Source organism: Diabrotica virgifera, chromosome 8 (genome assembly GCF_917563875.1).
Source record: "Diabrotica virgifera virgifera chromosome 8, PGI_DIABVI_V3a".
NCBI lineage: Eukaryota > Metazoa > Arthropoda > Insecta > Coleoptera > Chrysomelidae > Diabrotica > Diabrotica virgifera.
The window spans coordinates 98,886,056-98,911,942 of NC_065450.1; the positions used below are offsets into that span (position 1 = coordinate 98,886,056).

General features: G+C 33.6%; 1 protein-coding gene across 2 annotated transcripts in view; it reads left to right on the forward strand.

Moving 5' to 3' along the window:
* Positions 1 to 3,172: 3,172 nt before the first annotated feature.
* Positions 3,173 to 25,887, forward strand: part of LOC126890426 (glutathione S-transferase 1-like) — a 110,943-nt gene continuing 88,228 nt past the window's right edge. The window contains exons 1-3 of one of the 2 annotated variants that reach the window (XM_050659343.1): positions 3,173 to 3,498; positions 10,283 to 10,483; positions 25,228 to 25,612. In XM_050659343.1, coding sequence (XP_050515300.1) covers positions 3,358 to 3,498; positions 10,283 to 10,483; positions 25,228 to 25,536 — 651 coding nt within the window. In that variant the 5' untranslated portion in view covers positions 3,173 to 3,357 and the 3' untranslated portion in view covers positions 25,537 to 25,612. Of the gene's footprint in view, positions 3,499 to 10,282; positions 10,484 to 25,227; positions 25,613 to 25,887 lie in introns of those variants that run through there. The other variant, XM_050659342.1, reaches the window with a different exon arrangement.

The window sequence follows — 25,887 nt, forward strand, 5'->3', positions numbered from 1 at the left end:
CTGTTTCAAAACGACCTAATCGTACCCGTGTTGAGCTGCCCCCCCCCCCACTTGCAAAAATTAAAAAACAAATAGCCCTGATTTATGAGCTATTTATGAGCTCTCATATTCCGCAAACTAAAAATTTTGAGCTCGTTCCACTGAGCAGGAATTTAATACTTTAGTGGGGGGGGGGGGGCTGAGTCAGCCCCCCCACTACTTAAAAATAGGAATATTGAATCGGTTTTTGCGGCAGAATTACGAGCTATTTATGAGCTCTTGAAATTATATAGTTTCGATTTTTGAGCTCATCCCCTTTACCCCCAAACAACCCTTTAATTGATTTAACTTAAGAGAAAAATGCTGAGAAAACTTAAAATATATCGTATTGCGGATATAATTCCTATAGCTTATATACTCTAAGAATAAACTATTAAATCACGTGCATTTCGATTATTGAGCTACAACCCCTTCGCAAGAAAACCACCCTATCTTCCCGGCTTAAGAGAAAGTTGTATTTAAAATACATTAAATTAATTATTTGGCGACTACATATCATTTAATAATTTATAAGCTTCCAAATTACGCGTATTTAGATCAGTAAATTGCAATTTATTTTGTATAGTGCAGTCACTGAAAGTAAAAACCAACGATTACCTTCAATTTCGCTGAACCTTCATCGATTTTCACGAAAATTGGTCAGTGGTTAGAGGATACCTCAAGAAACAAAGGTGACACGGTACCACCTTGCGCCTTTACCTTGAGGGTGGATATCGCCCCTTCTCGGGGGTGAAAATTATTTTATAAAAAATAACTACACAAATCTATAAAAGAACAAATTATAAGCAAAATTTATTATATAAAGTTATTAAAATAAGTCAATACTTTTTAAGTTATTAAAGATCAAAAATTTTAAATATTCGTGAAAAAAATGCATGTTTTGAACCGGTTTTTCGTAAATGACTGAAAAACTGTAAGTTTTTACAAAAAAGTTATTAGTAGTTTAATTCGTATAGCTTATATTCTAAGAATAAACTCTTAAATCACGCGCCTTTCGATTACTGTGCTACAACCCCTTAGCAAGAAAACCATCCCATATTCCCGGCTTAAGAGAGAGTTGTACTTAAAATAATTTAAATTAATTATTTGGCGACTAGATATCGTTTAATAATTTATGAGCTCGCAAGGTATACGCATCTCAATTATTGAATTGCCATTTTATTTCTATAGTGCAGTCACTGAAGGTAAAAATCAACTATGAGATTCGATTTCGGTAAATCTCAATTCACTTTCACGAAAATTGGTGAGCGGATTTTGATGCTATTAACTTTTTCTGGAGCTCATTTTTGATAGGTATTTCTAAGTACTTTAACAAGTATTTACTACCTAAGTGTTATAAAATGCATCTCTTTCCCGTTATTTAAACTTGAATCCTTAGATTTGAACAGTCGCAGAAAAAATATACATTTAATTACCAATAACTTACTTTAAATTAAACTTAAAGGGTTTTTCAAGTAAGCAATTTATTATATTTTTTATTAGCTTCAATTTTAGTGATAAAAACTTATTTGTAAAAACTTACAGTTTTTGAGTTATTTATGAAAAATCGCTTTAAATCATGCATTTTCTTTCACAAAAATTAAAATATTTGATCTTTAATAACTCAAAAAGTATTGATTTATTTTAATCACATCATATAACAAATTTTGCTTACAATTTGTCCCTCTCTCGATTTGTAGGGTTATTTTTAATAAAGTAATTTTCACCCCCGAGAAGGGGTGACATATACCCCAGGCTAAAACCCCAAGTTGTTATTGTCAATTCGTGAAAATGAATGGAGATTTACCGAAATCGAAGGTCATAGTTGATTTTTACCTTCAGTGACTGCACTTTTCTTGCGAAGGGGTTGGTTGTAGTTCTATAATCGAAAGGCGCGTGATTTAAGAGTTTATTCTTAGAATATAAGCTATACGAATTAAACTACTATTAACTTTTTTGTAAAAACTTACAGTTTTTCAGTGATTTACGAAAAACCGCTTCAAAACATGCATTTTTTTCACGAATACCTTATTAAAATTTTTGATCTTTAATAACTTAAAAAGTATTGACTTATTTTATTAACTTTATATAATAAATTTTGCTTTTAATTTGTTCTTTTATTGATTTGTGCAGTTATTTTTTATAAAATAATTTTCACCCCCGAGAAGGGGCGGTATCCACCCTCAGGGTAAAGGCGCAAGGTGGTACCATGTCACCTTTGTTTCTTGACGTATCCTCTAACCACTGACCAATTTTCGTGAAAATCGATGAAGGTTCACCGAAATTGAAGGTAATCGTTGATTTTTACTTTCAATGACTGCACTATATAAAATAAATTGCAATTTACTGATCTAAATGCGCGTAATTTGGAAGCTTATAAATTATTAAATGATATGTAGTCGCCAAATGATTAGTTTAATGCATTTTAAGTACAACTTTCTCTTAAGCCGGGAAGATAGGGTGGTTTTCTTGCGAAGGGGTTGTAGCTCAATAATCGAAATGCACGTGATTTAATAGTTTATTCTTAGAGTATATAAGCTATAGGAATTATATCCGCAATACGATATATTTTAAGTTTTCTCAGCATTTTTCTCTTAAGTTAAATCAATTAAAGGGTTGTTTGGGGGTGAAGGGGATGAGCTCAAAAATCAAAACTATATAATTTCAAGAGCTCATAAATAGCTCGTAATTCTGCCGCAAAAACCGATTCAATATTCCTATTTTTAAGTAGTGGGGGGGCTGACTCAGCCCCCCCCCCACTAAAGTATTAAATTCCTGCTCAGTGGAACGAGCTCAAAATTTTTAGTTTGCGGAATATGAGAGCTCATAAATAGCTCATAAATCAGGGCTATTTGTTTTTTGATTTTTGCAAGTGGGGGGGGGGGGCAGCTCAACACGGGTCCTAATCGTGAAACTGTAGAATATTTTGCTCAATTTTTTTTAAATGGAATTTTTGTTTCGACTTGCCGGTGTCCCTGCATACTGGGGGCCCCGTATAATTGATACGGCTGATATTGCGGTAGCTACGCCTGTGGCTAATGCCCTCTATGTGTGAGTAAGTACTTATTTATACCAACCAATAATATAAGATACTCACTTACTCATATGCGTCTATATTCGTTGTTTATACAGATTGTTATTCTGTGGTGTAATCGGTAATAAAATGACCTATAAAGGTCGACAATGTTGCCAAAGTTTTTACACGTATAACCATAACCCCTCCCTCAATTATGGTGTTGTAAAATAAGTAGTAGCGTTGATTGAAATATTGATATGGGTATCCAATACCTCAATCAACGGTAGTAGTCTGTATAATAATAATAGTAGGTAGTTAAAATTATGGCTCCCAAGATATATGGAGATGTTTTAAGTCCTTGTGTTAGGGCTGTTTTAATCACAGCAAAGGCTTTGAACATTGAAATAGAGTATATTCCAGTAAATGTAATAAAAAAGGAACAATTATCGGCTGCATATTTAGAGGTATTTATAAAGTTTTTTGTATACATTTTTAAAAAGTACTTATTAGGTATTAGTCCTGTCGCCAGGGGGGGGGGGTACAACGGCCTTCTTAATTCAAATGGACTTACCCAAGTTTTTTTTATGTATTTTGGCCCGTAGAACACGAATTTTTTGGGTAACAGTTGATCCGGATGTCGATAAGATTGTTATAAACAAAGAAGTTGAGGAATTACATAACAGCGATTTCTCGCAAAACAAAACATTTTTTTCTATTTTTTGGGTCATTCTAACCAAAAAATGTTCCTACAAGTTTTTTCGTAGGATGCATAGTTTTCGAGATAAACGCGGTTGAACTTTCAAAAAATCGAAAAATTTCAATTTTTGAACCCGAATAACCTTTGAATAAGAAATAAAATAGCAATTCTGCTTAACGCCTTTAAAAGTTTGAGTAAAATTATATCTGTTTTGAATATTTGCATTGCTAAAAATTTATTTTTTGATTGTTAAAAAAAGCTATAAACACATAGTGTTTCCCGTGCCTAATATATGCGTTTTAATGCATGCTACGTAGAAATAGCCTCACTTGCACTTTTACCTCTTCTACCTACTCGTTCGATTTTAAATGAGAAATCATTAAAAACATCACTCAAGCACTAGGTGTTTATAGCTTTTTTTAACAATAAAATAATAAATTTTTAGCAATACAAATAATTAAAACCGATATAATTTGACTTGAACTTTCAAATGCGGTAAGCAGAATTGCTATTTTATTTTTTAATCAAAAGTTATTCGGGTTCAAAAATTGCAATTTTTCGATTTTTTGAAAGTTCAACCGCGTTTATCTCGAAATCTATGCATCCTACGAAAAAATTTGTAGGAACATTTTTTGGTTAGAATGGCCCAAAAAATACAAAAAATGTTTTGTTTTGCGAGAAATCGCTGTTATGTGATTCCTCAACTTCTTGGTTTATAACAATCTTCTCGACATCCGGATCAACTGTTACCCAAAAAATTCGTGTTTTACAGGTCAAAATACACAAAAAAAACTTGGGAAAGTCCATCTGAATACAGGAGGCCGTTGTACCCCCCTGGCGACAGGACTATATTAACTTTCTATTGATTCAAATCAATTTTATTTATTTACAGTGATCTAATTTTTAAAGACTTTATTTAAACAAAATTCTATATTTTTAGAATTAGTTAATGACTCTTGTCACCTTTAAATAGTCAGTAAAAACAATCATTATTCAAGCATGCTTGTTCACTGCTCGATAAAGACCTTCATCATTCTTCTTCAATTTTGTCTATCCTGGACGGCCTGCCTGTATTATGGTAAAATTTTTGTCTGGTGCAGCTCTTATGAGAGATGATCATACCGGTTAGTCTAACTTTATGAACTGTTCTTTTAAAAAGTTAATTAACAAGTTATTTTTTTTTCACTCTACACTCCTTTCTACCTTTATTTGCTTGCATATTTTATATTCCTCTCTCATAATATGTCCGGAATACTGAAGTTTTGTCTTTTTATTGTTTTCAACATCTGACAAGCTTTGTTCAACCTGTGAAGTACCTATTCCCTTCATTGTCATATCATTGGTTTGGTGATGTGATGTACCTACTTAAAATATAAAAAAATTCGTAAATATCTGGGTACAATCAATAATTCAGAGAAAGAACAACACATTCGATCCTTTCATTCACTTAGAAAGTTTTTTGTGAATAATTAAGTATTGGTAAAAAAATAATGTTTTCTTTAATCACTAATTCATTGTTCTGAAGCAATCTTCTTGTGACATTTTAGTATTAGTATTATGTACTATTTTTATTGGGATTTAACCATTTAACCACCATATCAGTTTAATTATCTATGTTTATTTTGACATTTTCATTTCCACTTCAGAAACTGCTCTCAAAATACAAATTAAACAAATTATTTTGTTTTGTTACTAAAAAATATCTGTCTTGTTCATATTTACAATACCTACATACATAAATATAATATAATATATTTTAAAATACTTCATCTTCTTCTCGTTGTCCTTATGCCCTATAAGAGCGTCGGACTTTGGTATCACCTATCCATCTTTTACCCATTTCTTCCACGACTTCCGGTCACCTGCTATTTCCTTCATCTGTTTTCCCTTTTTTTGTCCCGATTTCCTCGACTTGTTCAATCCACCCCTTTCTAGGTCTGCCCCTTCTTCTTTTCCCATGTCTTTTGGCATCTGTCACCTTCTTTACTAGTCTGTTCTAGTTCATCCTAGTTATATGTTCGTTTTCAAGTTTTTCTTCTACCTCTGTTCTTAATCTTCTTTCTATTATTCTCGTATAGAGCTTGAACACTACCGATGAGAGGCATATATCTCTATAGTTTCCACAGTTGGATTCTTCTCCTTTCTTATGAATGGGGATCAGTAAGTTTTCTTCCCACTCTCTCGGCATTTTGTTTGTTCTCCATGCTTCTCTCATTATTTCCAGCAACCACTTCTTTCCTTCTTTCCGTATCCATTTTATCATTTCGGGATCAATTTTATCTGCTTCGCTCGCTTTTCCTATTTTTATTCTACTTATCGCTTCTTCCAATTCTTCTGTACTTATTTCTTCCATTTGGTTTTGGTCCGCTGCTGTCTGTTCTATGGTTCCCTCTGTCTCTATTTCTTCACTTTCCTCGCCCATATATTTCTCTTCATAATATTCTCTCCACACCTCTAGTATCTCTGTTGTATTTGTCTTTAGTTTGTTGTGTTTGTCTTTTACTCCTCTTAGTTTTTTTCTTTTCTTTCCTCTTAGACTCCTTACTTTATTCCAGAAGCATCTGTTGTTGTCTCTGTAATTTTAGTTTAGTGATTCACCGAACTTCTTCTTTTGTTCCCTTTCTTATTAGTTCTTTCACTATGTTTCTGTGATTTTGGTATTCTTTTTTATCTTGTTCCTCTCTTGTGCTATTCTATTTTTTCCATGCCTTTTTCTTTTTCCTCACTTCTTCCTGTATATCTGCATTTCACCATTCCGTCTTTTTCTTTAATTTTTCGACTGTTAGATTGCCGCATATCTGTTCTGATTTATTCATTATTACTTCTTTAAGTTTTTCCCATTTTTCCTCCGTATCCATTTCTATTTTCTTTCTCTCGTCCATTTTGAACTCCTTATCAGTTTCTTCTTGATATCTTCTTTTCTTTTGTTCACTTTTAGCTTTTTTATTGCTATTCTGCTGTATTCTGTTCTTGTTGTACCGGTTTTCGTCATGCCATCTCTGCCATTACTAGTCCGTGATCAGTTCCGATCTCTGCACTCTGTTCTGTCCAGACATGTTTTAGATTTTGTTTCGTTTCTTGCGTGTAGACTACGTAATCTATTATGCTTTTTGCATCTCTGCCTGCTACAAATGTATATTTATCTTGTAGTAATTGCTGTGTAAACGAGTTTCCTATTAAGAGGTCGTTTATCTGGCAGAATCTGATCATTTTAATTCCATTTCTGTTTGGGATCTCTTCACCAGGTCTTCCCATGCACCCAAGTCCTTTGTTTTCATCTTTTCCTATCCTTGCATTCCAATCTCCCATTAACACTATTCTTTCACATTGTGATATGAGCACTTTACTTAAAATTGTGCACAAGGATCATTTTACACAAGATTATGCAAGTCTCGAAAATTCCAAACCAATTAATAAGAAAAGCAAGTTATTGTCATTAAATCCATTCATGCATCATGACGGTCTCATAAGGGTAGGTGGACGTATAATGATATACTAAATGATTACATAAGTATTACATAGTATTATTCTATGAGATGAACAATTTTCTTCGTGCACTATGTACTATCAGCGACTATATCTACAATTTTATTAATTCGAATGAACAACTTCATTTTCAATACTGCACTGATTAAAAAACGTATGTATGCAAATAATATAACACATTTTTACATATATTATATGACAAGATGTGGCCCTTGACATATTGGGGCCCCCGTAAGCTTCATGCTGTGGGGGCCTCTGTTACGCCTCTGGATAATTGTATCGAAATACTAAACGTAGGTAAAGATTAAAGAGAAAACCCATTTCTAGATTTAGAAATATTGTTCTAAAATTCGGCAAATTGCAATTCTCAAATCTTTCAATAGTCACGTACAAAGCATTATAGTTTATTGTCGTCACCATTAAAGTTCGTGAGAACGGAAAGGAGTAGGTTTCTAGATCTGAGATGATTCACTTGCCGAATACGCCTATTTATAAATTTACGTTTTTAAATTTAAACACACAAAGTAAAATTATATACCTATAACAGAGTTTTACATAATATCAGACGACAAGATGGAGCCCCTGATCGATTGGGGCCCCCCGCAAGCTTCAAGCTCTAGGGGCCCCTGTTACGCCCCTGGTGCTTGGATAACATAATTACAAATTATGAAGACTCTTCTATTGTCACCGGTATACTTAAACCAGGCATCTCAGATAATCGTAGTCAATTTATATCTATTTTTAAAACTTTGGAAATATGTATCTTCGCAAGTATTTAGCGCATGGCATTTCGACACATTTATAAGATTAAAATATACATTAAAATAAACGTTAAAATTGACTCAATATAAAAATAGATAAATCATGCCCAATTTATAGACAAACGTCGAGGTTGATTATGTAGTTAATCGACTCGATCGTCGCAAATTGGAAATCTTGTGAACTGTCCTCGAACGCTCGCAGGTGGCACTCCATTGTTATGTGCCTGATAGATTGGACCTCGCCGCAGCTGCATGACGGTAATGGTAGCTTACCCCATTTGTGCAACATATACGCACATCGACCATTTTGAGTTCTGATGCGATTAAGTGTGCACCAGGTCTTACATGGTAGGTCAAATCCAGGAGGTGTCTCTGTGATGCAAGGTATGACTGTATTTGGTTGAGCATCCGACCATTCATGGATCCATTTTATGATCACGTTGAACCAGGTGGCTGCGGCTAATTCTGCGGTTTGTATTGGAGATTTTCTGGAGCGCAGTCGATTTTTGGTTGCATCTTCTATACAGGGTGTCCAGAAACTCTACCGACAAACGAAAACAGGTGATTCCTCAGATAATTTTAAGACAATTTAACCAAATTCACCTAGTCCGATAATGCTTCCTAAGGGAGCTAGAGCTCTTTGAAGATGGCGTCTTGTAATTAGTTTTTCTTAAATACCTCCAGAACGCTTCTAGTTAGAAAAACGAAAATTGGTACACATATTTTTCTTGCAGAGATAAATCGATTCCATCCATTATGAATTTCTAGTACCAGTCATGGGCGTCCGTTTTGGGTGGGGCAACGGTTATTTTATCGCATAACTTTTTTTGTCTTTAACTTTTAAGCATTTTTGATACTGGATTATTAAGTTGTTAGGTATTCTAGTACTAAAAGGTACTCTTACTTTAAGTCGGTAGGACACACCGTTTCCTAGAAAAATCGATTTGAAAATGTTTCGTTTCCTGAATTTCAAAAAAAATTGAAAAAAAAATTTGAAAAGAAAACGGTGTATTCTACCAACTGAAATCAAGAGTAACTTTTAGTACTAGAATACCTTATAATTTAATCATCAAGTGTCAAAAATGCTTAAAAATTTAAGACAAAAAAGTTATGTAATAAACTAACCGTTGGCCTACTCAAAACGGACGCATATGACCGGTACTAGAATTTCGCAACTAATTAAATCGATTTATTTCTGGAAGATAAATAAACGTACCAGTTTTGGTTTTTCTCAATAGTTTTTTTCTGAATTTTTTTTTTTTCAAATTCAGCAAACGAAAAATTTTCAAATCGATTTTTCTAGAAAACGGTGCATCCTACCGACTTAAAGCAAGAGTACCTTTTAGTACTAGAATAGGTACCTTACAATTTAATAATCCAGTATAAAAAAATGCTTAGAAGTTAAAGATAAAAAAGTTATACGATAAACTAACCGTTGCCCTACCCAGAACGGGCGCCTATGACCGGTACTAGAAATTCATAATTAATGTAGTTGATTTATCTCTAGAAAATAAATAAGTGTACCAATTTTCTTTTTTCTAGATAGGAGTGTTCTGGAGATATTTAAAAAAAAACTAATTCCAAGACGACGTCTTCAAAGAGCTCTATCTCCGTTAGGAAGCATTTTCGGACTAGGTTAATTGGGTTAAATTATCTTGAAATTACCTAAAGAATCTCCAGTCTTCGTTTATCGGGAGAGTTTCTGGACACCCTGTACAGTTATGAATCAGCATCGCTGTGTTGTTAAGGATCTTGTTGTATTCCTTGGTCAGCAGATTGAGTCGGCGATGGTTTGGTGGTGGAATATCGCTTAGCGCTGGTAGCCAATGGGTGGGTGTAGATTTGATTACTCCATCAATCATTCTCATGGTGTTATTTAGCTGGACATCAATCTTTTTAACGTGGGCACTGTTGATCCATATTGGTGAGCAATATTCAGCTACGGAATAAACAAGAACTAAGCCTGAAGACCTGAGTGTGGATGCCTATGCCCCCATGTTGTGCCGCAGAGCTTCTAAATTATGTTAATTCTAATTTTTAGCTTCTCGGCAACTGTACTTAAATGTTGTCTAAAGCTTAACGTTCTGTCGAAAGTCACACCTAGGTATTTTGGAATCACTATGATATGAGTTCATATTATGTTCATGGAATCATGAAATTTAAATTCACTATGATATACGTTAACCCAATATTACTGTATTAAAATAATTATATCATCATTGTTTCAAATAGAAACCATTTCTTCCAATTTAATTTCATTATTTACATAATATTTCTAGATATTATAAGCTGTATTATTTTTAGATGAATCAACAACACACTGTTCCGACATTGGATGATGATGGTATTATTATTTGGGATAGCCATGCTATTATGATTTACTTGGCAGAAAAATATGGCAAAGGAAATCCATTATATCCTACAGATGTAGCGAAAAGAGCTAAAATAAACCGACTTCTCTTTTTTGAATGCGGTGAAATCTTTTCTATGCATAGATATTTATGTGTAAGTAAAGGTGTAAACGTTTTAGTTTAATTTGGTAGATTGCCCTTTAGTATAAGTTACACCGTTAAACATATTGTATTTATCTTTCAATCTGTTGATGATATGAGAATATAAACATTTTTTCTGTAGTCCTTACTTATTTTTCGTAAAATTGACCAGTATGATATAATATGTGTTTAACAACACGGCCAAACACGATTTCAGGACAAACTAGTTTATTGGAAAAGACTGCAAGACTTGTACACACTTCTGAATAGGTCAAAACGGCAAACAGGTGTATGTTTTCAAAAAACTTTTGATAGTGTGTAAAAAATATATTTTATAATAGCTAAGTACTTTCAGCACATAACGTGCCATCATCAGAGCTTCCTAAAAGGACATATTGAAGATAAGATTTTTTTCTTATAAAAAAATGAGTGAAAAACTTACGTCCTCTTAAAATACCTTCATAGAAGAGCAATTGCTCAACAACACAACAAAAAACATGAATGCTCTAATATATGTGGCTTTTGCCCAGTATTCATGTTTTTTGTTGTGTTGTTGAGCAATTGCTCTTCTATGAAGGTATTTTAAGAGGACGTAAGTTTTTCACTCATTTTTTTATAAGAAAAAAATCTTATCTTAAATATGTCCTTTTAGGAAGCTCTGATGATGGCACGTTATGTGCTGAAAGTACTTAGCTGATATAAAATATATTTTTTACACACTATCAAAAGTTTTTTGAAAACATACACCTGTTTGCCGTTTTGACCCAAACTAGTTTAGCCTACTAGGCCAAACTAGTTTGTACTAAATGCGATAGGATAAACTAGTTTAGCCTAGGCCAAACTAGTTTATTCTAATATTAATACGGATGTTTCAGGATAAACTAGTACGGAACTGTATAAACATTATAGTATTACCTACAAAGCCAAAATAAATAGATAAACTGAATAAAATACTCTTTAATTGGAAAATAAACATTTTTATTTAAACGTCGTTAACACTAATGGACAATAATTCTACAATTATTGGTAATACCTACAAAAAATCAGATTATAAAAAATAATCAGTGTCTTTTTAAAAAAGCAATAATTATACCTTAATTATAAAAAATACTATGTATTTTTCCATGCAGTGCTTTTTTGACACTTAGAATTGCGGAATATATTACCTTCTTGCACTTGCATCAATTTGTTTGTGGAATAGTTTTTGTTGCAGCTCCAGTTGACAAAACCTTGTCTCGATCCAACTGAATCTCTCGTAGCTGCAACCCTTAACGATATTTCAGATCCTTGGTTTACATCTACCACCTCTACAAAAATATGATAGCAAATGTCCATTTCTGATCTGAAAAAAAAACCTTTTAGAGACATTAATACCCCAAAAAGTTAGATAAATTATTAAGTAAGAAAAAATAAATCCCACAATATAGCTTCTGAAGTGTCAATACCACAAAGTTGGCACCAAACTTGGTGTAGCTACTTCAGAGACTATAATCTGGGTTCTATTTTTTTACTTAATAATTTATCTAAATTTTTGGGATAATAAGGTCTTTAATATGTTTTTAATTTTTTTCAGATCAGAATTCGACATTTGCCATCAAATTTTTTAGAGGTAGCAGATGTAAACTAAGGCTCTAATATATCGTTAAGGGTTGCAGCTACGAGGGAATCAGTTGGATCAGGACTGAGAGTTTTGTCAAATACAGCTGCAACAAAAACTGTTCCCCAAACAGATTTAAGTGCAGGAAGGCAAAGATACTCCACTTCTAAATGTCATCAAAGTACTGCATGGAAAAATAAATAATAAATAATAATTACCTATTGCTTTCATAAAAAAACACTAATTATTTTTTATAATATGATTGTTTGTTTTACCAACTATCCATTAGTTATAACGACAAATCATTATAGTTTTAATAAAAATGACTATTTTCCAATTATAGAGTATTTTATTCAGTTTTTGTATTTATTTTAGCTTTGTAGGTTTACTAACTATAATGTTTATACTAGGCCGTACTAGTTTATTCTGCGGTGTCCGTATTAATATCAGGCCTAGGACAAACTAGTTCATCCTATCGCGTTATCCTATCGCGTTAGGGACAAACTAGTTTATCCTGAAATCGGGTTTGGCCGGTAACATATACACACACACCCAAACTTATATGGAATCATCTGATATTTCTTATTATTTCGTGCTGATTTAAAAAAACGAACACACGAAGTCAATATTTATTTTAAAGGAACTCGAGTCACAAATACATAACAATTAAATAAAACAATAAAGTATTTAAACAACAAATTGAAACTATGTAGTTGTTTTAAAGTCAATAGCATAAAAAATTTCAATGTAAAACTAATAATGTTTAAATTGTTTATATTATTTTTTTTTGGTACTCAGTGTTATAACCTTATGCAAGCTTCAGTTTGCTGGGACACGCTCCTAATCAAATTATCAACATTTTGTTGTGGTAGGTTGCTTCATTCTTCATGAGCAGCTTGTATTAGCCGTGCGGTGTTTTGTGGATTTTTCCGGCGAGCTCTAATTTTTCTTTTAAGCATATCCCACAAATACTCAATAGGGTAAAGCTCGGGTGAGCAAGCAGGCCACTCCAAACAAGGGATACCTTCTGCTTCAATGATGTCTCTAGTCACTCTAATGGTATGTGGAGGTCCATTATCATGCATGAAAATTAAATTTTCTCCTGTTGCACCTCTCCAGAGCCTAACTACAGGTTATCAACATACCTATGAGCAGTTAACGTTGATTGCATGAAAATTAAAGGAGTTTTTACGGATCACAATTCCTCTCCAGAACATTACACTTCTCCTTTTATATTTGTGAACAGATCTGACAGATTTCGTTCTTGCTTGTCTTCCTCGACCTCTAAGTACACGATTTCGTGGGTCTTCTAATTTTACACAAATCCTGACTTTTTCTGAAAATAGTACATTTTGTCAATTGACAGTGTTCCAGTTTTGGTGGTGAAGACACCAATTAAGACGATCAATCTTCCCGGATGCTGCCTGGATAACTCGGGAACCCCTAACTGTCTCCTGCTGTATACTTCTTGGCACGAACTCTTCTTCTTATCGTTTCAGTGAAACTGAAACAGTTACACCTATGTAGCTTCCAAAAGCTGCCTTTGGAGCTGCTGGTGAGAAATGATTGGGTGTCTTCCAGCTGATTGGAAAATTAAACGATCGTGGCGAGCCGTTTTTACTTTTTGGCGACTTTCCCTTCTTTATTTTTGAGCTTTCCTATTTCCTGTTACCTAGCCTAGGTTTTAGACAGAACGCCCTGTGTTACACCTAGTTCTGCAGCTATGCCCTCTGAGAACATTACTTGCTCCACAAGACCAATAGTCTTTCCCCGTTGTAGGTTCTATAACCCCACATGACGCATATTTTCGTTTTTGGATGCAAAAGTTAGTTTATTTATTTTCGTTCAATTTGAAACTCAAGCAAATAACCTATACCGTACAGAGCTGTACTATCTGATTGTCTTATCAATTTGTTTATTTTCAATAAAAACCTTTATTCTTCGCAATAATAACAAGTTTTTTTTTAAGAAATAAATATTGTTTTGAAATACTTGGTGATTCCATATAAGTTTGGGTGTGTGTATGTACTACTAGCAGGTGACCAAAAGTACAAAATCCAAAATAACGACACACCACACAACATATGGGAATGATCAATGACACTGGTAAAGATTAGAAATTAATCTGAAGCTTGTATTCCAGAGGATTATGTGAAGGGGGTAGAAAAAGTTTGGTCAAATAAATAATTAGGAGGTTACCAATATGAAGAATCAGGGTGGTAGTGGTTGAAGAATGGTTTCCAGTAGGTTCTTCGGAATTACTCTAGTAGAAGAGAGAATAACAGGTATCGTCCGGGTACTTTTCGGTCTAGATTGTTTCCTTAATTATTGTATCTCAAGTTTTTTGTACTTGTCTATGTTCCCGTTGTATTCAACACGCAGATATCGTTATACACGCAGGCATTGGCACATCAGTTAGTATATGTATATTTATTATAGTATACTTTATTAAGTAGTATGAGATCCGGTCTATTATGTACCACTGGTTTATGGGTGAACACAGTGCGGTACCCGTATAGCTTGTAGTTTTTGTTTTCAAGCATTCTATCAGGGACGTATTGATAATAAGAGAGATGGTTGGTGTAGAAAAGTCCCAGTTTATTGGCTAGGGCTTGTTGAATTATCTTTTCTTCTGAGTCTTGGTGTTCTTTATATTTGTTTCCCACAAGTGCCTGGTAACTCCCAGTAAGACCTTGGGACATTTTTTGGATTTGTCGTCCATATCAGCATTTGTCATTCTGGACCTGAGGGTAGGTATATATTTCAGGTAATTTTTATTGGAGTAACCTGAACTTGAATGACTAGTAGGAAATGTTGCTACTAGTACTGTACTTCTGTAGAAAATCCTCTGTTTCGGGAAACATCTTTCCAGATTTCGGGAATCATCTTTCCAGATATCAACCAATAGTTTAAATCATATTTCCTGATGTCAACCAATGTTTTGTATTGTCGACAGAGTCTTCGCTGATCTCCTTGAGATGTCGAACATGCTGAGGTTCACCCATCCAGATGCGCGTTTAAAAATAAGTTCTTAAATCAGTAACCTGTTTTTCTATGTCAACAATTTCTCTGTACCCTCCCTAATAGCACACGACGTCCTTTGGACGTCCAAAATAGGTCCATTTTTGGTCCTTACGTCCATGGACTATAAACGGACGTCCTTTGGACGTCCCATGTTGGACGTCCTTCGGAAGGAATAAATATGGACGTCCTTTGGACGTCCGATGTTGGACGTCCTTCGGACGGAATAAATATGGACGTCCTTTGGACGTCCGACGTTGAACGTCCTTTGGACGTCCATACTGGACGAAATACGGACGTTTTATGAACGCTTATATATTTTATATTGGACACATTATACCAATTACACCTTACACCGTTAGGTAGAAAGGTTTAGATTATATATATATATATATATATATATATATACCAATTACGGGATCAAATAGCAAAATAATTCAATAAAATATTAACTTACGCGTGAACTTTACGTTAATGAAATACAGTCAAACCTGTCAGTAACGGCCACTAAAATGAAAGAACTATTGGCCGATATAGAAAGGTGGCCGTTATTGCCAGTTTTTGTAGTCTAGATATACAGTAAAACTTGTGTTACTGGCCACCTGATAAAATCGGCCACCTGTACTAACGGCCAGTTTAAAAATTCCCCAAACACATTATATCTAAACTACAAAAACTGGCAATACCGGTCACCTTTCTATATCGGCCAATAGCTTTTTCATTTTTAGTGGCCGTTACTGACAGGTTTTACTGTAATTGGTTTGGGGAATTTTTAAACTGGCCGTTAGAACAGGTGGCCGGTGTTTGCAGGGGGCCGGTAACACAGGTTTTACTGTAGTTTAAATCGAAAAGATTAAATCTTAATTCAAAATTGGATATACAATTATAAACTATATAGTTTAATATCCAAAACATGTTTTTGATTTTATGTAATGTAATGAAAATCTTATTTGTAAATTATTGGTTACAATGTTTAACAATAGGAAATATTCAAGAATAAATAAAATAAAAGTTTAATCCTAACAACACAAAACATTCCAGGAATGTAGGTACTACCGTTCTATTCCGTGAACATCTATCTGATTAAATTATGGGTGGAAATGTGGAAAGTTACCACAAGATATTCTATGAACATAGTACAATGTCTTCCTGGAGGGGTAAAATTTTCCATTACAAGATTTTAAGAGAGGCCATTTACTATTCAATTTGCGTTCATTTTCAAATTTGCCGCGCGAGTAGCTATGTAGCGTCGCGTGGTCATTGGTCATCACATTTCATATATTTTATTTATTTCATTTTCATGGATAACCGATAACCTAAAAATTTAGTAAAAATTTTGATTGGAAGAAAATGCATCGATAAGGGGGTGTGAGAAATGGAAATTAGTGTATTAGTGGCTTTTTTGCTGTACTGTCTGCTAGTTTTTGCTCTGGGCTCTGGCTGGATCTCTTGTTTAAACAATTTTGTAAGTATTATAAAATCCGTTTTCAATTTTCTTTATTCTTTATGAAACGAATCATTTATGCATGCATATTATTACCTGTAAATAGTGCCTATTTCTTTTGATTTTTAATTGTAAAGAATAGAAAAATTACCGTTCATTTTAATTTTTTTTAGAATCAGCTGAAAGTGGTCTACAAAAAAAAACCAAGGAGGAAATGTATAGCCTTGTGGCTATGAAAGGCAAAAGAGAGATATAAAAAGTGTATTGGCTAGTTGGAAGAAAGTCCACATTGTCCATGCATAATAAGTTATTACTTTATCAACAAATATCAAGAAGATAGCAGGAATAAGTCATGAGCAACAACTTCATAAGTTCAAGAATATTGAGGAAATCCAGCTCTTCGATACTACTGGGCAAACTAGAAGATTGAAGAGGACAAAGCCTTTTGAACTAGTTTGAGTGATAGGTGATAGTGAAAAACGGAGCATAGTGCTTGTGTGCTGTGCCTGTGTATGTTAGAATAGTGCACGATCTTGTTAGATTAGATAAGAGACGCTATGGGGTAAGCTCTTCATTTTAAGAAACAGTAGTAATTTAGGTTAAATTAAAATTGCTCATTGGTCAGTTATGACCAGATTGTTTTTTATGTTTGGCAAAAAGGGCTTAAGTCAGAATTGCACATTGATAATGTTTTGATGATTTCTGGACCAGAAAAAAACTGTTGTAGATGTAAACTGTATGTACAGTAGAATCTACTACAGTACTGTAGAAATCATTAAAACATTATCGATGTGCAATTCTGACTTAAGCCCTTGTTCCCAAACATCAGAGAATTGTAATGTACAATAATTCTCCTATCTGCTTTTTCATGAATTTTGTAGGAGACGAAAAACCATTTTTAGGATCATCGGCTTTCACATGTAAATTTTGACATGTTTTGTAGTAAATAGATAGTTGAATTTACTACAAACATGTCAAAAAATATATGAAAACAGGAGGTGACTATAAAAAAAGTTTTTAATCTCTCTTACAAAACTCATGAAAAACAAATCGGAGATATGTCACATCAGTGACTATATCCAGGGAATGTCTAAAAAATATACTTTGATGTCCCAAGAACCAAATATAACCTACAGTCCATCTAATTTACTTACCGTTGCACGTCATTATCTACGCCAGAGATCTAAGTTGACATAGTTGCCAAAGTATAAAAAGATCCTGAATCCATTTTAAATCAAATTTATCACATAATTATTGTAAACGTGGATTATACAACAAAACAAATTAATATTCAATGTAAATAAGTAAAAACTTAAGAAATAGAGAACAAGAATTAAGTTATAATCTTTTAAGATTTCCAGTGCAAGCGTTTTTGAACTGCATTGTTAATAATTAAAAAACGGCTCCGAACTCTTGGCAAAAAGCCGGTAGGTTTCTTTGTATAAGTATGTCTACAATAACAACTAAAAAAGTTGTCAGATACCTCGATTATTCCAAGTCATTATAAAATTAGGTGAAATTTATATTTTTATAGCAGAGGATCTTCTTATAGTAAAGTAAATAATAAAAACAGTAAATATAATAAATAAAACAGATACTTATAGTAAAGAATATAAACAAATATGAAGTGTCATCACCGCAACTGTCAAATAAATGTTACCAATTTATTCTAAAATGTCACCTTCGTTCGATTACAGTTACAGTGTGATCCGAACAAATCTGCTTCATAAAAACGCTTTATAATCCATTTATACAAATTAAATGAAACATATTATTGTGTATTTCCTTAGGTTAACATTAATAGAAATCTTCAAATATAATTTCTACGCGTATATAATAAAATATGTCTAGTGGCTGTAATTCCAGTGTACTCGGCAAAGTGATTCTAAAAAAGAACACACCTACCGCCCAAATATTTCGTGTTGGTATCATGCGACGTCACAGGCTACGACGCAGATGACACGCAACAGTTAGTAAATTAGACGAAGTATGTAGATATATACAGGGTGTAACAAAAATACAGGTCATAAATTTAATCACATATTCTGGGACCAAAAATAGTTTGATTGGACCTAACTTACCTTAGTACAAATGTGCACACAAGAAAAGTTACAGCCCTTTGAAGTTATATATTATATATATAATAACACTAAGGGCCTTAGAGGCCCATGGCTTGAAAAGTTTGTTTTTTTTCTTCATTTTCACATTTCTTTATGTACTGAGATCTTCTCTGGCTTGATATGTGATTTTTCTCCATTCCTTCCTGTTATTCATTTTTCTTTTCTGACCCTGTAGCACCATTCTTTCCAAATCTTTTTCGACCTCTTGCTTCCATCTATTTTTCGGCCTTCCTCTTCTCTTTCTTGAAGCTGTAGTGTAGTTTAGTACTCTTTTTGGAGTCCTCATGTTTGGCATCCTTTCAATGTGACCTCGCCATCTAAATCTCTGTGCCTTTATCACTCATTTGAAGTTACAAGATGAAGTGATTTTTTCCAATATATCGAAAACTATTAGAGATTTTTTATTGAAAATGGACATGTGGCATTATTATGGCAGCAGTATCTTACGAAAAAACTATAGTAAAATTTGGACACCGCATAAAAATTTTATGGGGGTTTTGTTCCTTTAAACCCCCCCCCCCCCAAACTTTTGTGCACGTTTCAATTTAATTATTATTGTAGTACCATTTAAACACAACGTTTTAAAAACTTTTTTGCCTCTTATTGCTTTTTCGAAAAGTCAATTTTTATCGAAATATTTTGAATATTTGTCAAATCCATCACATATTTGTATATGGTTAAGTACGATTATGGAGACTTGGTAATAATATGCAGACTTATTTATGCTTTACATTTTTAAGTATATTTTGAACCATAGTAAAAAAGAAGCCAGATCTCGATAAAACGTGCCTTATCGAAAAAATACAAAGAGGCAAAAAAGTTTTAAAAACATTCTGTTTAACTAATGGTACCTCAGTAGTAGTTTAATTGGAACGTACAGAAACATTTGGGGGGTTTAAAGGAACAAAACCCCTATAAAATTTTTATGTAGACATGTTAAAAAAGAAGTCGCAACTTGATAAAAACTGCCTTATCTGAAAAATACTAAGAAACAAAAATATTGAATTTAACTAATGGTACCACAATAATAAAATTGAATTGGAACGTACACAAAAGTTTGGGAGGATCTAAGGGATAAAAACCCCCATAAAATTTTTATGGGGTGCACAAATTTCACCATAATTTTTCTTTAAGATATTCCTGCCATAATAATGCCACATGTCCATTTTCAATAAAAAATCGCTAATAGTTTTCGATATAATCGAAAAAATCGATTTTCATTTTGTAATTTCAAAGGGCTGTCACTTTTGTTATGTGCATATTTGTACTAAGGTAAGTTAGGTTCATTCGAACTATTTTTGGTCCCAGAATATGTAATTTAATTTATGACCTGTATTTTTGTTACACCCTGTATATACAGCCCATTACGCACCACCTTAAAAATTGGGCAATTTTGATGTCTCGAATTTCCTAAACATGTTGTTGCATCTAAGTGATTTTTTTATAATATTCTAGCCTAGGCCCTAGGCTATAGGTTAAGTACCTCCTTATGCTTGTCATGCACGGGGAGCTATACTGTAAAATATATATTATATCACATCGCTCTCTATAGTAATGAGTGAGCCTGCACATACGGAACCATTTGTTTCCTGTCTGCAGGCTCACTCATTACTATAGAGAGCGATATGATATAATGTAAATATATTACAGCATAGCTCCCTGTGCATGACAAGCTTAAGGAGGTAACCTATAGCCTAGGCTATAATATTATAAAAGAATCACTTAGATGAAACAACAGGTTTAGGAAATACGAGACATCAAAAATACCCCATATTTAAGGTGGTGCGTTAATTTCTTGGAGAAGTGTATTGTAATTTAATGTAAATAATGTAATATCCAATAATTGTAATTTAATATAAGATGTAATATAAGTTCCTTAAAAAATATATTTTTTATTTCCCATGACTTAGATGGATTGTCGGCAGCAAGACATTGGACCAAACTGGGACGTCCTATGAAGGCCCAATTGACGTCCACCGAACGTCCCTTCGGATGTTAAGTGGACCTCCATTGGACGTTTGGCAACGTAGCATTTGGACCAAAATTGGACGTCCTGTTAAGGTCCAATTCACGTCCCCTAGGACGTCCGGTTAAGGTCCAATTTACTTCCGATTAAGGTCCAATTTACGTCCGATTAAGGTCCCATTTACGTCCGATGAAGGTCCAATTTACGTCCTATTAAGGTCCAATTTACGTCCGATTAAGGTCCAATTTACGTCCGATTAAGGTCCAATTTACGTCCGATTAAGGTCCCATTTACGTCCGATTAAGGTCCAATTTACGTCCTATTAAGGTCCAATTTACGTCCGGTTAAGGTCCGATTAAGGTCCAATTTACGTCCGATTAAGGTCCAATTTATGTCCGATTAAGGTCCAATTTACGTCCGATTAAGGTCCAATTTACTTCCGATTAAGGTCCAATTTACGTCCGATTAAGGTCCAATTTACGTCCCCTAGGACGTCCGATTAAGGTCCAAATTACGTCCGATTAAGGTCCATTATACGTCCCCTCGGACCTTAGATGGACGTTCGGTAGCGCGACATTTGGACCAAAATAGGACGTATAAAGGACGTTCCTCGGACGAAAACGGACGTCCAATGGACGTCCCTAAAGTCCGTGAAGGACGTCCAATGGACGTCCATTGGACGTCCTTGTGCTATTAGGGCTAGATACTGCAGTATCTAATGTTGTACTTCCTAAGTAGATATTTTTGTAATAGTAAGAAAATATTTAAAATGCGAATATATTTTACATCTACTTCGAAAAGTAACTAGTTTTTTCGCGAAGCCATCTGTGCTGTACCTGTCGTGCTGCAGCCATTTGGTAACATTATTTCTTTGTATATCTTCCATTAACTATTACCGGATCCTCCCTTAGCAACAGAAAGTTCTGTGGTTTACTGTGCTGAAGGTTCGTCTGAAGGGCCCAGTAGGCACGAGAACTTCTCGTGCCTGAGAAAAGAATGATAATTCAGTGTTTAAGTCTTCGTCCCAGTCTGTTTTGTATTCTGTGGAGCTCTGGAAGCGAGCTTAGGCTTACAACTTCAGATTATGACAAAAAACTACTAGTTATGGTATTAATTAATTTCCTTCTTCAAGTGCCGCCTCCCAATCGGGGGTTGGACATAATCACCACTATTTGCATTCTATCTACCGCTGCTCGGTACCGTACAACGCTTTCTGTAGTAAAAAGTCTACTGATGTACATACACTGAGTAAGATCAAACAAATAGGAGTAATTTTTTCATTTGTGAAGATATTCTATATAACTTTCTAGACACTACAAAGTCTTTTTATACAAGGTGTCCCAAAAGTAGCGGAACGGTCGAATATTTTGCGAACTAAACATCGGATCGAAAAACTGAAAAATATGTTTTCAATAATTTTTAAAAATCTATCCAATGACATCACATACGATCCCACACTCCACCCTTTGGAGGTGGGGTGGGGGGCAACTTTGAAATCTTAAATAGAAACCCCCAGTTTTTATTGCAGATTTGAATTTTTTATGTAAAAGTAAGCAACTTTTATTCAAAACATTTTTTCGAATTATGGATAGATGGCGCTATAATCGGAAAAAACCATTTATCGTGATACCATAGGTAAATAGAGACGGTCTAACATCTCTAGAAATACACTTCCAAATGAAAAACCAAAAAATACGTGTTTAATATTTTTCAAAAACCTATTGAATCACACTAAACATGACCCTCCACCCCACTCCCTAGAGGTAGGGTGGGGGTAACTTTAAAATTTTAAATAGCAACCTCCATTTTTTATTGCAGATTTGGATTTGTCATGAAAAATTAAGCAACATTTATTTGAAACATTTTTTAGAATTGTTGATAGATGGCGCTTTAATTGTAAAAAGACAATTTATTAGCGCCATCAACCATTTTAAAAAATGTTTCGAATAAATGTGGCTTAGTTTCCCATGACGAATACAAATTTGCAATAAAAAATGGAGTTGGCTATTTCAGATTTTAAAGCTACCCCCCACCCCACCTCTAGGGTGTGAGGTGGAGGGTCATGCTTAGCTAAATTCGATAGGTTTTTTAAAAATACTAAATACGTATTTTTTGGTTTTCATTTGGAAGTTTATTTCTCGAGATATTAGACCGTTTCCATAATTTATGTATGGTATTTATCACGATAAATTGTTTTTTCCGATTATAGCGCCATCTATCCGTAATTAGAAAAAATGACTCGAATAAAAGTTACTTACTTTTACATAAGAAATCAAAATCTGAAATAAAAACTCGGGGTTTCCATTTAAGATTTCTCTAGTGAAATGGAGTGGTTGATCGTATTTGATGTCATTGGATAGATTTTTAAAAATGATTGAAAACGCATTTTTCAATTTTTTGATCTGATGTTTAGTTCGCGAAATATTCGACCATTCCGCTACTTTTGGGACACCCTATATAATCTTTTGGACTCATTTTACTTTTTGGACAACTATCAGTTTAAAGGTTTCTACATATTATCATGCACTCATCGTTTCCGGCACGTAGCGTAGTCTCCAAAAAACCTGATTTTACAAAGAGGTTAATTGCAAAAATGCCACAAGAAAATACCGGACAGTATTACTTGTTCGTATTTAAAACCATTAAAATCAATATTTTTTGGAAACTAAACGCTACGTGCTGGAAACGATGAGTGCATGATAATATGTAGAAAACTTAAGGGTTCACTTTTTGAAGCATCTTCAAAATATAACATCAATGCTACCGAATTGATAGAAATCTGCTTGTAGTATATGAGAAGTACATACATTATAATATAACATTTGCAGTATAATATTATGTACCTATTAGAAATATAATTTTAGAATGTTAAATAGTCCATTTACTCACGGTTTTTGCTCCAAATTTTAAAGAACCGCTTGGATTGACATGAAAGGCATGCACATAGCTAACATGTCAAAAAAGTGATATGGTTCCGATGTGTTCATTTACTCTGGAGGTGAGTTTCACCCCTTCTCGGGGGCGAAAAAAGCATACGTTCAAAATAAAAAAAAACACTCGCAAATTCATACTCGCTATTTGTGAGTGAATATGTTCAATTTTCAGCAAAAGAAACACGTTTTTAAACGATTTTTCGCAAATAACTCCAAAAGTAAGTACCTACTTTATGGAAAAAAATATTTTTAGCAAAAATATAGCTTATAAAAAAATCAAAAAAATAGTGTATATAAGTATGAGGTCTCTAGACCCAGTAGAAGCAGAGTTGTAGCTAATGAAAAATAGGTTCATATTCGCAAATTCCCATGGGGAAAAATCATCACAACTTTTTTAAAGTGTTTAAAAATGCTTTAGTTCTGTTTTTTAAAACAAGTTTCTAATATCAAAAGTAGGTATGTTACGCTTAAAATAAAATTGGTCTTTTTTTTCTTAAAAAAATCGGTAAAATAAGCCCTAAATAGCCTCTCAAATACAATTAATCGCTACGCTTCACAAGTTGCTTTACTTATGCTCTATTTATATGAGCTGTAAGTTTCATCAGTTCAAAGTTCCTATTTTTGAAAAAAATTGGTTTTAAAGTAAACATTTTTAAATTTAAAATGCTTTTTTTTTCAAAATAACTTCAAACTTATTATCATGGTGATACCAAACATGTCAAGAGCAGTCAAAGTCGGCTTTGCTTTTCTGAATATTTTGGATTTTTGTTTTTCTGTAAGACAAAAATCGGTTAAGATTTGGTGTTTCTAAATTTGCATACACCCTTTCAACTAGAGTCCTTTCAAAAATAAGCACTTTGAATCGATGAACTTGCAGATCATATAAACAATACATACACGAGTAAAGCAACTTGTGAAGCGGTAACGTTTAATTTCATTTGAGATGCTAATTAGGCTGTGATTTTCCCGATGTATTTTAAAATTAAAGGGACCAACTTTATTTTGAGCTTAACTTGCTTACTTCTGATACTAGAAGTTTTTAAACAATACTTTAAAAAAGTTTTTTAAATGGGTTTTCCCCAAGAAGTGTTTCATTTTTTTGGTTATTTCGTGTTGAAATATTCGATTTCGAATTTGACGAGTATGATACTCTTTTTCATTAGCTATAGTGCTGCTTATATTAGCTGCTTCTACCAAGTCTAGAGACCTCATACATACACTATTTGTTTCACTTTTATACAAGCTATATTTTACTAAGATTGTCTTTTCGATAAAGTATCTACTTACTTCTTGAGTTATTTTAAAAAAACCGTCTAAGAACGTTGTTTTTTTGTTGATAAATGAATATATTTACTAGCAAATAACTAACTTGAAAAGTTTTGACTTTGTGAAAAAACTTTATAGAACAAAAGTTGCTTAGAATTAGTCAGTTTATCCACTTCCGGTCTTATTTTGGACGTATATTTTTTCACCCCCCAGAAGGGGTGGTACTTACCTCCAGGGCAGAAGCACACAATGGCACAATATTACCCTTTTTCTTTAACATGTGAGCTGTGTGTGTTTCAAATTTCATGTGAATCCAACCGGTTTTTTAAAATTTACAAGTTTTGCAATATTTTACCGTTAGTGAATGGACTAAAAGTGGTGTGCTTAATCCGTAAATCATGATTTTTTAGAGCGAACTTCTTTTTTTGGGTAAAAAAGAAATTTCTAAAGATATTGCTGCAGAAGAAGAAAAGGCCTTACAATTCTTGGAACGTTTTCTAAAAGATAGTAAGTATGTCGCTGGTGATGAAATGACCATTGCTGATTTTAGCATTTGGACTACTTTGTCGAATGCTTCAAATATGGTTCCTATCAAAGAAACGATATTTCCAAGGATTACAGAATGGATTAAACTGATGAACCAGCAACCATATAGAGAAATCAACGAACCCGGAGCAACAAGATTTAAAAGTTTGATCGATGCAGCATTGAAGAAATAGAGGTGTTTGGTGGCATTGTTTAGATTATTTTTGTATTTCAATTTTTATATGTATAAACTTTTTAGAGGTTTTGAAACTGTTTTCTTGTAGCACATTTAAGTTAAATATTATTATATAACTATGGAAGACATTTAGATGGAAAAAACATCAAATTACTAAAAAAAACTTGTACTGGAACCAAAACGCCAGAGTTAGGATCGAAGGTTCCACATCCGCAGAAAAAGAAATTAGGAGGGGAGTTAGACAGGAATGTGTTCTGTCGCCTCTGCTGCTTAATCTTTACTCCGAGTTTCTATTTAAAGATGCACTGGAGGATTCCACGGATGGAGTCAAGGTGAATGGCGTAAATAT